Source organism: Theropithecus gelada, chromosome 9 (assembly GCF_003255815.1).
Source record: "Theropithecus gelada isolate Dixy chromosome 9, Tgel_1.0, whole genome shotgun sequence".
Classification (NCBI taxonomy): Eukaryota; Metazoa; Chordata; class Mammalia; order Primates; family Cercopithecidae; genus Theropithecus; species Theropithecus gelada.
In genome coordinates this window covers 122,557,964-122,571,550 of record NC_037677.1, presented here as the reverse complement: position 1 = coordinate 122,571,550, position 13,587 = coordinate 122,557,964, and the positions used below count along the sequence as shown (strand labels likewise).

General features: G+C 41.8%; 1 protein-coding gene across 2 annotated transcripts in view; it reads right to left on the bottom strand.

Moving 5' to 3' along the window:
* Window positions 1-645: 645 nt before the first annotated feature.
* Window positions 646-13,587, bottom strand: part of FANK1 (fibronectin type III and ankyrin repeat domains 1) — a 125,770-nt gene continuing 112,828 nt past the window's right edge. For both annotated transcript variants that reach the window (XM_025397499.1, XM_025397500.1), the window contains 6 exons: window positions 12,907-12,972; window positions 5,267-5,432; window positions 1,686-1,829; window positions 1,105-1,182; window positions 968-1,012; window positions 646-864 (listed from right to left, as the gene is read on the bottom strand). In XM_025397499.1, the coding sequence (XP_025253284.1) occupies window positions 799-864; window positions 968-1,012; window positions 1,105-1,182; window positions 1,686-1,829; window positions 5,267-5,432; window positions 12,907-12,972 (565 nt within the window). In that variant the 3' untranslated portion in view covers window positions 646-798. The remainder of the gene's footprint in view (window positions 865-967; window positions 1,013-1,104; window positions 1,183-1,685; window positions 1,830-5,266; window positions 5,433-12,906; window positions 12,973-13,587) is intronic.

The following is a 13,587-nucleotide window of genomic DNA, read 5'->3' as shown; positions in this document are numbered from 1 at the left end:
TGAAGTATGTTTGCTGAGTTGAAGCTCTACCACATTTGTGTCTTTAAGCTCCCAACCAGCAGACATGGTTGCGGTTAATTCCTACTTGTCTAGGAACTGCATAATCAGCATCAGAAAACCTTCTGCTCTGAAGACAAAATTTAATACACTACCCTTTGGCTACGTCGTCAGTCCATGAGCAGGCTAAGTCTTTCATTGTCAGGGCCTGAGTATATGCAAACACATTAGACCTGTCTGTGGTCTAAGAAGGCTGACCCTCAAGCAGACACCTCTAATAGAACAGAACTGGAGTCTTGAAATATGTATTTTGAGCTTTGATGTGAGGCCAACAGCTGAAGAGAAAACGCCTGGGCTTTTCGAAGGAGCACCGCTCCAGGAGGGAGCAGTGGCCTGACAACCAGCCTGGAAGCCCTAAGTTGGGAGGGCAGGATTTAATTGAAAACACATGAGGGAAAGAATTCCAGCAAGGCCTAGCGTGGTCGGAGGACAGCTTGCGGGGCAGGAGCCAGGAGTGGGAGACCCATGTGTGTTTGTGTAGCTCCGGTGCATAAATATTTTGTTTCATGTCTAACTCCAAAAGGCACAAGTGCAAGAAAACATCCCCATTCTACAGACGCCCAGTGATGGCAACACATACGCGTGTGCTTAGGTAAAAAGATGTATTTCAAAGTGGGATCAGTGAATCTTCAATAACTAAATAAATGTACAGCCCTCCAAGATGCAGAATTTCCCATCCCTAGTTTAACAGTCACGGTTCACTTTGTTTTACGTGCATTTCGCAGATGAGTGGTGCTCTCATCAGCAGACACAAGACTTCTTTGGCCTCTGCTTTTTTTTCCTTTCTTCTAATAAGGAGATTACACTCTGGATAAACAAAACAGACAGGAGAATGTAATGCAGGGTTTTGGTGGTTTGAGTCTAGAAGGACTACAAAATTAGCCTTGATAGGCAGAAAGAGCATCCCAACCTGTCTGTCAAAAACTCTGGCCATTTCTAGGACACCTTTGCCGAACTGAAACAGGAAACAACAAAAATTTTACATGCTTATAAATGTTCTTTCTCCCCCTCCGAGGAAAATCTTTACATAAAGATGGACTCATTTACCTCATTTTTTACACTTGCATCTGCCCCTTTGTCAAGAAGTAACTGAACTAACTCTTCATGATTATTTAACACAGCCACCTAGAAAACAAAACCCAGGGTGGTGTGCATGAGCATCTCCCTCCAGGGCACACACAGCAGGGAGCACGAGCCTGGCGCGTGCAGGGTCCCAGCAGCCCCCCTGCAACCCACAAAGGGCCACTGTGGCTTTGCGTGGCCTGCAGGCACAGCACTTCCTCTGCAGCTGCAGTGGTAGCAACTCCAGGGAAAATGAAAACGGACCCTCCCTCTCTCCACACGAAAACCAGGACAGAAAGCAGTTTGTTCTTTGTTTCACCAGATCTGTTTTGATCCCACAGCGGTCCTGGGGACAGGGGCTCTTTACTCCTTCAATAGTCATAAAAAGGCAACGAAGTATTCTAGTGATAGCCTCATGCCCTTATGAACAAGCCGACAGGGAACACACACACAGTCAAACCCAAGGGCTGGTGCAGGGCTGAACTCACAAGAATTGTCTAATTACAGAAAAAGCTCTGACTTTAATTCCACGCAGAAAACTGCCTATTTTCGGGAGGAGGACCTACCATAAGGGGCGTCTTTCCATTTCTGTCCTTCACATTCACATTGGCTCCAGCATCAATTAGAAGAGAGGCCACCCTCTGATTTCCCGACACCGCAGAGACTCTCATGAGTGGGGTCCATCCTGAACCAGTGTCCACGACGTCTACCTGTTGCGCCAGAGAAACAGCTGTGTTAAGCCCAATTTCTTTTTCTTAAACTGATTCAAACTTATAAAAGGAATATTTGCTTGCCCCAATGCCCGGACTTAGATAGCAGTCTTTCTATATTTGGTTCACTGTACTCTTCTAATTTAAGTCACATTTCTGTGCTGCGAAGACATGTGTTAGAATCGCATTAGAGGGTGCTGAGAGGCCCCAGGGTCTCCCTGTCAGCTTCTTCACCTACATCCTTTAAAGCGGAAAAAAGGTGGGCTAGAAAAATTAACTGAACTACTTTCCCCTTGGCTCCTGGTGAGTTCTTATTTTCTCTTGCCTAACTTTCCTCACCTAGCATTCAATTTTTCTTTCTTTTATGTATCGTTGTAAGCAGCTTTACATCCTTTCTGGAATGAGACAGTAATAATATATACACACACACTCTTATGCTTACCAATACTTATCAATTTTAGGCAGGAGACCTACAGGTAAAATACAGAACAACCAGATTCATTACACAAACTCTGTCTGAAAAGTCTGACTAATGGCTTCTCCAAAACAGTGTGCCCAGTAATCAGATGGCTATTTCCTGATCATCTTCTCTACACTGAAATCTCTCAATTTAGTGTTTTAAAATAAATATTTCAGATTAAGAAAATGTAAATGTTGTCTCTTCCAATTCCAGTGAAGACCTCACCAATCCACGAAGAGTGGTGCTGAAGTAAAGACAGATACATGTGGGTGCTCAGATACACACGTGCACGTGTACATGCACACATGCATACCATGTGCACACATGCATGTTGTAAGCACACATGAGCACATGCACGCACACACAATCTGTTACAGAAAAATTACTCAAAGATGAAGCACAGCTTTAGTAAAACTTCAGAATGGAACAACAAACAAGGAATTTCCAGGAGATCTTGGGGGCACTTCAGGGTATTTCTATGTATAAGATTATCCACTGTAACACGATTTGGATTTGCAGCTCTTCTTCACGCAAAGAACTAACCTGTGGGCAACACACTCCGTTATATTTAAAGAATAATAAAATAAGCACCTCATATTACATGATGCTTTATACAAGCTTTCAACCCTCTTTACACACACTTTCTCTTTTGGTCCTAAAGGTTAATCAGAGGTAGGTATTTTTATTCTTGGTTTACAAACGATCAAACTAAATCTCAGAGAAGTGCCTTTCCTGAGATCACATGGATCATTAAATGCAGAAATGAATACATAAGTCGCCAATAAGTCACTCTTAGTATATGATCATTACATTTGGGAAGAAGGTGGTGATTGGGTCCCAAGTCCTTCCTATGGGCTTCAGAAGCATCAGGTGAGCCATCTGCCAGAACATGGAGAGACTCATGTTGACATCATCCATCCGCCACCAGGCCAGTCATGTGGAAATCTATAGTGAACACATCCATGCTTACTGTTCTGTCCTCTGCAAAGTAGTTCCAGTGCTTCAAAGATGGAATTTCTCCCAAATAAGTATATTGATATCTGAAGCCCTGAGAGCCAACATTTCCAAAACTCCAGTATTTAAATGTTGATAGAGATTTGCCCTATTGTGAATGCTTCATTCATTCATTCATTCATTCGAGATGGAGTCTCACTCTGTCGCCCAGGCTAGAGTGCAGTGGCACGATCTTGGCTCACTGCAACCTCCACCTCCTGGGTTCAAGCAATTCTCCTGCCTCAGCCTGCCTAATAAGCTGGGATTACAGACACCCACCACCACACATGGCTAATTTTTGCATTTTCAGTAGAGACAGCATTTCACCATGTTCACCAAGTTGGTCTCGAACTCCTGACCTCAAGTGATCCACCCGCCTTGGCCTCCCAAAGTGCTGGGATTACAGGCATAAGCCACTGTGCCCGGCCTGGATGCCTGACTTCTTACAGCAAAGTACAACCTTCTTTTTCAACCACAGACTTTCACTAGGTGCAAAACCTGCCCAGAATTCATCATAAACCCATCAAGGAGTGTGTGGCTGTCACTACCACACATGGCACGTGGGCCCAGCTCTACTATGGAAGCCCATAGGCTCAGCCTCCTGCCTCTGTGCCTGTCTCTAAAACATAAGGAAAATAAGAAATGTAATAAATTTTTAATGACTGAAATTTTTCCTATAAGTGGGCACTTTTCTTAATTCTTCAAAAGCAGCAGCAGGAACCAGGTAGATCCCATAACTGAAGTCTCACTTTCCCTCAATTACCCTTCAGAAACAAACTAGAACAAATCTACTGACATCTTCCAGGAGACATGACTTTTCTCAATTTGAGTTGATTTTCCAGGTCATCGACTTAATTTCTCAGCACTACACACCATCTGGCAGTCACAGATAGCACAGAACTTTGTCCATCATTCTTTAGTTCTATGCTTTGAAATTTTTAGCTGATTCCTTCAAAGTCTTGAACTAAAGTTTTCAAAGTTATCAGCAATTTCCATAATTGATCTAATTCTAATTACCCATCTTCAAATATCTATAGATGTCCAAACAACACTGCTTCTATTTGCTAAATCAAATTTGCAGTTTCTGATAACATGAAATCAAAAGTAGACCAACTTGCCTGTTTCCAGGTAAAGACACAACTGAAATGTTCTATTCTTGATAGGGTCAGTTTGCTCTTTGGAAATTTTTTGTAATGACTAATCTTTAAAACAAACCAAGAATAAAAATTACCTAATTTTAGAAGCAACAAGAAGCACAATGGCTATAAGAGCTCTTAATATCTTTGTATCACCACCATTTGAGATAATATCTGGTACATGTTTAGTAAAGCTTTAGTGACAGACTGAATGAAGAAAGAAATCAGCAAATGAACAAAAGAACAAAGTAGAAACATCAGGCCGGGTGCAGTGTCTCACACTTGTAATCCCAGCACTTTGAGAGGCCAAGGCAGGTGGATCACTTGAGGTCAGGAGTTCAAGACCAGCCTGGCCAACATCATGAAACCCCATCTCTACTAAAAATACAAAAATTAGCTGGGCGTGGTGGTATGTGCCTGTAATCCCGGCTACTAAGGAAACTGAGGCAGGAGAATCACTCGAACCTGGGAGGCAGAGGTCTCAATGAACCGAGATCGCACTACTGCACTACTGCACTCCAGCGTGGGCGACAGAGTGAGACTCCATCTCAAAAGAAAAAGAAAAAGAAAAATAGAAAAAGAAGAAAAAGAAAAGAAAGTAGAAGCATTAGGTCCAGCTCTGGATTCAGACATGTTTCTTTTCCCTACACAAGACAAACCCCCACGACAATCAGAAAGCTCACTCTCATGTCCATTCTAAGGTTTCAGGGGCTTTCTTGCTAAGTCAGAAAACTTTCTCCAGCATTTTGTAGGTTGACTAATCAAAGGCCCTGCTTCTGCCAGACCCCGTGGAGCAGCATTTCAGATTCTTGACGATATGTGCATGGTTTACAAGGCAGGTCCCGTACCTCACAGCCATCCTTTATCATCCACTCAATCACACTGCAGTGGCCTCCATCTGCAGCCCAGTGCAGAGCCGTACAGCCGCCCAGGTCTCTAGCCTGCCAAGAAGCGCCGTGTCTTCGGAGATATTTCACAACATCTAGGTGTCCCGCATAGCACGCCAGCATTAGACTGCAACATACGGAAGAAGCAGCATTTGACGATAAGCACAGTCACCGAACTCAGCTCCACTTTTTACCCTACCTGGCTTAAACCAAGAAATCCTAACTTGAGTGGAAAAGCCATGGGAATTGTTCATACAAAATGTACACATATCCATCAACTGATGTACAAAACGTGGTATATATCCATACAATGGAATATTAGAAATGAAGTGCTACAAACATGAAAGAACCTTGAAACACTGCGCTGAAAGATGCCAGGCATGAAAGGCCACATATGTCTGATTCCATTTATATGCAATGTCCAGAATAGGCAACCTACAAGACAGGACTAGCAGGTGAGTGGCCGCCTGAGGCTGAAGGGAAGGAGTAATGGGGAATGATTGCTAAAGAGTGCAGGGCTAATATTTCAGGGGAGCAGGGGATGAATGTTCTGGAAGTAGATAGCAGTGATGGTTCCACAACTTTGCAAATACATTTTTAAATGTTGATTTCTATGTTTTAAAAGGTGAATTTTATGGTATGTAAATTAATATCTCAATAAAAAATAGTGACTGTAACTGAGGATAAAGTATTAGATTTTAAAACATCCGAAGTCCATGATATTCAAAAAAGAGAACTATCAAACCAATTTCCTACTCTAAAAGTTGGTATTTAAGAAAAAATTAAATATTTTCTTTTTTTTCTGGATAAAATGTAGTCTATGCCCAGTTGGTGGGGGGAAGAAGCTGTTTTTCACAGAAGACTGCCAACTAGTAAATATAAAAGAAACCATAGAGTTAGAAAAGCCCTTATTTGCAATTCCCTATTAAATAATTGATTCAGGCAATAAAATTATTGGCACTGAAATTATTGGGTAAAAGTTAATGGGGAGGCCAGGCGCAGTGGTTCACCCCTGTAAATCCTTTCTCTTTTGGAGGCTGATGTGGGTGGATTGCCTGAGCTCAGGAGCTTGAGACCAGCCTGAGCAACATAGCGAAACTTCATCTCTACTAAAAACACAAAAATTAGCCAGGCATGGTGGCAGCTGCCTGTAATCCCAGCTGCTCGGGAGGCTGAGGCAGGAGAATCGCTTGAACCCGGGGAGGCGGAGGTTGCAGTGAGCCGAGATCATGCCACTGCTCGCCAGCCTGGGAGAGAGAGCAAGACTCTGTCTCAAAAAAAACAAAAAACAAACAAAAATTAATAGCGAATGAAATATTCACACGGCAATGAATTATTACCCCCAAAATTATTTTCTAAGTGCAATGGGAAAATTCTATCTTTACAAAGAAGAAAATTTGCTGTCATCACTCTAAAAAAATAATGAAACCTAGAATCACTACCTGTGAGACAACCTGCATCACATGCCTCCTGATGGATGTAACACGAAGTCACAACACTAGCTCTGAAGTATTCTTGCTAAAGTGTTAACCTGAGTCTAATTAAGCCTTTAATTTTTTTAATTCTTAAAAAATTTCACCTTGTTGCCCAGGTTGGTTTCAAACTCATGGCCTCAGGTGATCTTCCTGCCTCAGCCTCCCAAAGTGCTGGGATTACAGGCAGGAGCCACAGCACCCAACCTAATCAAGCCCTTAAGCCTGTCTTTAACTTTATTGTTAATAAAGGGATAGATGAACAAGTGAAATGCCTGCCCCACAACTGGGAAACAAGCAAATCCAGAACATAGGACATTCTAGAAGATAACTGGTCCGCTCTCCTCAAAGAGTCACTGCTATGAGAAAAAAAAAAAGTTTTAAAGAGAGAGGACTGGTCTAGAATAAGAGACTATAGAGAGAAAGGCCAGATGAAATGTGGGAACCCTGAATGGATCATGGTCTTGCCCCACACCACCTCCCAAACCCCACACGCCACCTCCCAAACCCCACACGCCACCTCCCGAACCCACACGCCACCTCCCAAACCCCCACACGCCACCTCCCGAACCCCACACACCACCTCCCGAACCCCACACACCACCTCCCAAACCCCACAACACCTCCCGAATCCCACACAACACCTCCCAAACCCCACACACCACCTCCCAAACCCCACACCCCACCTCCCAAATAAAGCTGTGGAAGACCTTTGGGGAACAGGTTGGGAGACCTGCACGGGTGGTTGTGTATCAATGATATTAAGGAATTAGTTGAAGTGTCTTAGAAGTGATATGATATGATTACTATGCAGGTTAATGACCGTGTTTTTCGGAAACATTTTTTGATGTATTGAGGGGTGAAGGATTATGCTATCTACTAATTTCAAAATAGTTCAGCAAGAGTGGAAAAAAAGGAGAGACAAATACGGCCAAATATCAACTGCCAAGCCTAGGTGGGAGGTATACAGGTGTTTGTTGTACTATTCTTTCACTTTTTCTAAATGTGTAAATGTTTCAAGATAGAGTTAGAAAATAAAACAGAAGATCTTCCCAATAGGGAAACGTGCAAAGCCTCTCAGTGGTAACTGGAATATCCAGCCCCCAAGGCAAGGCCCAGCTGAGCTGAGATGGGGCCAGACCTCTGCAGCCCCACGTCCTCACACAGTCCTTCATTTCTTGGAGACCCCCAGAAGACAGTCAGCGTGGTGCAGTACCTGCCTGCCGGGTTTAGGGTGCTCATACTCCTTTCCCAAGCACTCGAGGGTCTTTAGAATGACCTTTGCTAAGGGAAGAAAACTTCACTTCTTAAATTATATTCTCAAATAGAACCCTAATTATCTGCATGACTTTTCTTTTTCGAGACAGAGTCTCACTCTATCACCTAGGTTGGAGTACAATGGCACAATCTTGGCTCACTGCAACCTCTGCCTCCTGGGTTCTAGTGATTCTCCTGACTCAGCCTCTCAAGTAGCTGGGATTACAGGCGCGCACCACCATGCCCGGCTAATTTTTTGTATTTTTAGTAGAGACAGGGTTTCACCAGCCTGGCCAGGCTGGTCTCAAACTCCTGACCTCGAGATCCGCCTGCCTCAGCCTCCCAAAGTGCTGGGATTACAGGCGTGAGCCACCACGCCCGGCCTATCTGCACGATTTTAAAATAATGCTTCTTTTCTGATTATAAAGTAAGGCATGGTACCTAGAAAAAAAATCCCATATTAGAGTCACCCATAACCTCACCTCACAGAGAACAAACTCTTAAGATTCTGTTGAATTTGCTCTAGGAGGTAAGGAGGATTGCTTAATAACCAGCCCCGGGGGCTCCGGGTTGCCCAGCAATGAGCTCATTGAGATGAGGCGCTCTTCCTTCCCAGGGATAGGCACAGCCCTGAACTTACCACCTCCCACTGGCAGAAAGCCACCAAGGCCCTCCAAGTGCCAAGCCGCTGGAGTCAGCCACCACCCCAACTGCCACCTGAACTCAAACTGCCTGGCACCCGCGGGGTCTGTTATCTGCTGCTTTATAAGAATGCCCCTCTCTGGTTCACAGGGTAGGAGAAAGGAAGAGCGGTCAGGACATAGCATGCTTCTGAGCACAGCCCTGCAGGGCATCCCACTGTGCCCCAGGGCAAGCCCACCAGGAATGGAGGACCCGCTCCACTCGCCTGCTGCTGAGTTCCCTGCTCAGAGTCACACTCCCAGCTCTACACAAAATCCCATCTTTTCTCACTTTGTATGATTTTCTCTTCTCACTGCCTTTTAAAAAGTATTATTTCAGTTTCTTATTATTTCATATACTTCCCTGTTTACATAAGCACTGAAAACAGTGTTCACATACTAAATATTCCATCATATGAATATATCATAACTTCAATCAATCCTCTATTGTTGGACATTTGTTTCACATTTTTCACAATTTAAAATAAGGAAACAACAAACACCCTTACTAATCATACTTGCATTTCTGATTGTTTCCTAAAACAGGATCACTGTGTTCATGGATGTGGCTTACTTTGGAAGCACATTTCCGAATTGCTTTCCAGAAAGATTATACCAATTTACATTTCTATCAACTATATTTGAAAGTGCAGGTTGTTTCACTGCATCTTTACCAACATGATTATTTTTTTAATAACCAATTTGATAAGTAGAAAACTTTTTATTACTAGTAATGCTGAACATTTTTATATGAATCGCTCCTATTGATTGTGCTATAAATTGTCGTCTTGTGTAAACTGCTTTTTTCTACTGTGTGGAGGCTTTTTTGGAGTACATGTACAGGCGTGTGTGTGTTCTACACATTAAAGATGCCAGTAATTTGTCTATAATACATTTGTAAATATTTCCCTGGATTGTCCTTAACATTGTAATTAAGTTTTTAAAAATGTATAATACACTCTTAATCTTTTTCTTAATGATTCCTTTCAATGCACTTGTTCCTTTCACATTACAAGATAAAACAATTATGCATCTGTGTTTTCTGGTCCTTTTTTATGGGTTTTTTACATTTAATTCTCAATTCAGCTGGAATTTATTTTGGTACATGCTATAAGACCAGGATCTAACTTGACTTTTTCCTTCAAACATCCTGTTTTTCCAGTACATTCCTCATTGGTTTATGTTACTTCCACCATCATATACCAGGTTCTTAGGTAGATAGGGATCTACTTGAGGATTTCTATGCCATTCTACTTTTTTTCTGATTTGTTCCAGTATCATATTACTTTAATTACTATAACGTTATGAGGCATTTCAATAACTGTCAAGCCAAGTCCTTCCACATTCTTCCTTAAGTTTTACTAGATATTATCTATTTGTTCTTCTCGATAAATTACAATCATTTTGACAGGTTCCCAAGAATAATTCCATTTGAGGCTGCACTGAACCTCAATGCAGTATTTGAGAAGAATTAAAAATTGTATAATACTCAATCTTGCCATTCTGGCATATGACATGTCTTTATTTCTTAAATTTTTATATCTCTCAGTAAGGTTTTTAGGTTTATTTTGTCATTCAGATTTCCTACCTTTCTTGTTTTCATTCTATTTTATTTCCCCATTATATTTATTAACCAGTAATTGCAGGGATTTAAGAAAGTATTTTCTTTGCCTTGTTTGTCCACTTTACTGAGCCTCCTTATTAAGTCCAAGTTTTTCAAGTTGATTCTGTTGGGTTCTACAGGAAATAAATCACACCTCTTATCTCAGTTCATATCTTCCTAAGTGGATCAGCCCTCAAAATACTGTCTAATCATGAAATAACAAAAGATATCTGAATTTACCATATGCCAGGAACTGTTTTATGCATTTTTCATATTAGCTCATTAAATGCCTACAACCTCTAAGTACTTCCATTATTCCAATTTTACAGACACGAAACTGAGATACAGAGAGGTTAGGTAGCCTGTCCAAGGCCACACCACATCCTCAGAGGGATGCAGATTTCACATCAAGCTCTCCACCACTCTCCTGGGCTTCACTACTAATTTTGGAAAGGAATTTGCCAATACTAAGAATGACACTGGCTGATTGAGATGATTTAAAAAATAAAAGAAACCTTTGTATGCTGCAATCAAAGGAATCCTTCCTTTAACAGACACTTCCTGCCTCCCATGTGCCAGACACTGTTCAAAGGCTGAAAGTATCCTTCACTTTAAAAAATAAGATACTTTTTTCAAGACCATCCTGGCTAACAGGGTGAAACCTCATCTCTACTAAAAATACAAAAAATTAGCCGGGCGTGGTGGCGGGCGCCTATAGTCCCAGCTACTTGGGAGGCTGAGGCAGGAGAATGACGTGAACCCGGGAGGCGGAGCTTGCAGTGGGCTGAGATTGCGCCACTGCACCCCCAGCCTGGGCGACACAGCAAGACTCCATCTCAAAAAATAATAAAAATTTTAAAAATTTAAAAAACTACTTTTTAAACTTGTTAATATACATGCCAAGTTACACCCAATTTTTGTTTTGCGTCTACACAAATAAAGGTTTTCACCTTTAATCTACTGCTGGGAAGTGTTATGTTAAAAAAATTTCCTAATACCCTCCGGAATGGCCCTCCTAGGTGGGATGGAAGAGATCTATAAATACCTACACACAAACAAACACACAAATAGCTTTTTTTTCTCTATTAGATTTTAGCAATAAGGTTATCCTCTGGAGCATTCCAGTTTGCTCTCTGCTCTGGAAAAGCCCAAGGTTATTATCAGTGCCTAGAAAATCTGAACAGGTTTACTAGGTAGAATAGTCAAGCCACGGAGCCTACATTGGAGGTAATTTTTAAATGAATTTTCTAGTTTCTTGCATGGACATTGGTTATTTCGAATTTTCTACTTCTTGGGTTGACATGGTGGTTTAAATTTTCTCAGAACAAAGTATCCATTTCAATGACATTATCTACTATTATAGACACAAACTTCTTTTCATGTTTACATTTTCTCTATAACCATCGTTATTGTCCTCTTTCAAACTTCTAATTATTTTTCTTCTTTCTTAGATTTACAAAAGATCGGTGTATCTTACTAGATAGTTGCCTCTTAAACAGAAAGCTCTTACATTTCTCAATAATCTTTCTACTTTTTAATCAATGTCTACTTTTAATTCTTTCATTTTTCCTACTCTCCTTATACTTTTTTTCTTTTCCCTTTTCAGATTGCTATTATTCTTTTCAAACCTGGAGTTGACAGCTTAGTCTCAACCTATGAGTTATTTGGAAAAATACTTTTTAAATTTATAAGTGATATTTAAGATATTGTTATTTAAAATCTATTGCTGCATTGTGTTCAGAGAATGTAAATGTAGAAGATAGTCCTTCTGATTTGAGGAGTTAGTTGGGGTTTTCTTTACGGCCTGCCCCAGAAGGTCAGTGTTTGGCAGCTGTCCGTCGATGCCCTCTGCAGTGCCCAAACCCCGGTTCCATGTGTGTCGTGACCGCAGCCCCTGAAGCCAGGGCCTGGCATTTTGCTCAGTGTTTCACCCATGCACCAAGCACAGCGCCTGGCAAGTAGAAATCAGTCAATAAACACGGGTTAGCTGGAATTAATTGATTAACTCTAATGACTAGATGAGCGAGTGTGTTTAGGTCTTTCAGGAACACTTATCTGCCCTGAGCTTTTCCTGTAGCGTTCTCAGCCCTCCAAGGGAACATGTGCCTCTCACCTCAGGAAAGTGCTCCGGGCGTCTCTCTGGTGGTGATTTCTGTCTGCTTCTTTAGAAGCAACGAAGATTTCTTAGCAAAGAGTGAGGCTGAACTGCAGCGGGGGACTGAGAGAGGCACGGGGTGCCGGGGGCAGGCGCTTGTACCCACGCGCAGCGCAGCTGGCCAGAGCTGCTCCGTAGCTGCCATTTCCCGTGCACTGTGTGTCCACTGGGCACGGCCACCACGCCAGAGAAGTCACCATACGTTACAACAGATGCCCGCCCCCCACAAGCACCCTGGTGAGCGAAAGCACAAGACCATGTGAGCAAGCCAGCTTTTGTGATCACCATCTTTCCTCGGGGACCCACTCACCTCTCAGGACTGTCAAAAGAAACTCGAGAAAATGTTTGGGTGAAATCACAGTGCCTCTGGGCACAAGCCCAGCAACACAATTCTGAGAACATCAGCACATTTTCAGTCATATCCCACCTCCTACCTGTCCTTGCCACTTCCATTCTTCAGATTCACGTCTGTGCCATTAGAAACTAGGATTTTCACAAGCCTAAAGGAAACAAACTGAACTGTAGCTAGGTAAGTCACTTCGATCACTCAGCACCCACAATAGTCCAGTCAAAAGAATAGCACAGCATCCAAGATGCCTCTTTGCAATAGTTTCTTCTGCACCTTCAGAAGCCAGCTGGTTTTAAAACCAGCCACCATCCATTAAACCAGAAAACCACCTCTTCATTCCAAAAACATAGGCTTTTACCTTTGACACAAGTTATTCACTAAAATCAAACAAAAGCACATGAAACAAATTGGGCTACCAAAATAATTCACTGTCCTTTGAATGGCCATTTTTTAATATATTCTTAAATGGTAGCATTTAATGAAAAAACATTTATGTTTTTTTCAAATGGCATTTAATTAAGATATAAATGAAAATAAGGTATTTCTATTAATACTTATCTCTGTGTGGAATAGATAATGAGAGTATATCTGTGAAAAATTATATCTTAGTAACCTAGCAGAAAGTTTTCCAGAATATCCCCCTATTTTTAAAAAAGAAAAATTCAAATTCCAATAACCAGTTTTCCAAGAACATAAAAATATATTGCATGTAATTAAATGGCTACCCCTCTTCCTCAACATATGATTTACATTCTCTCCTGCATAT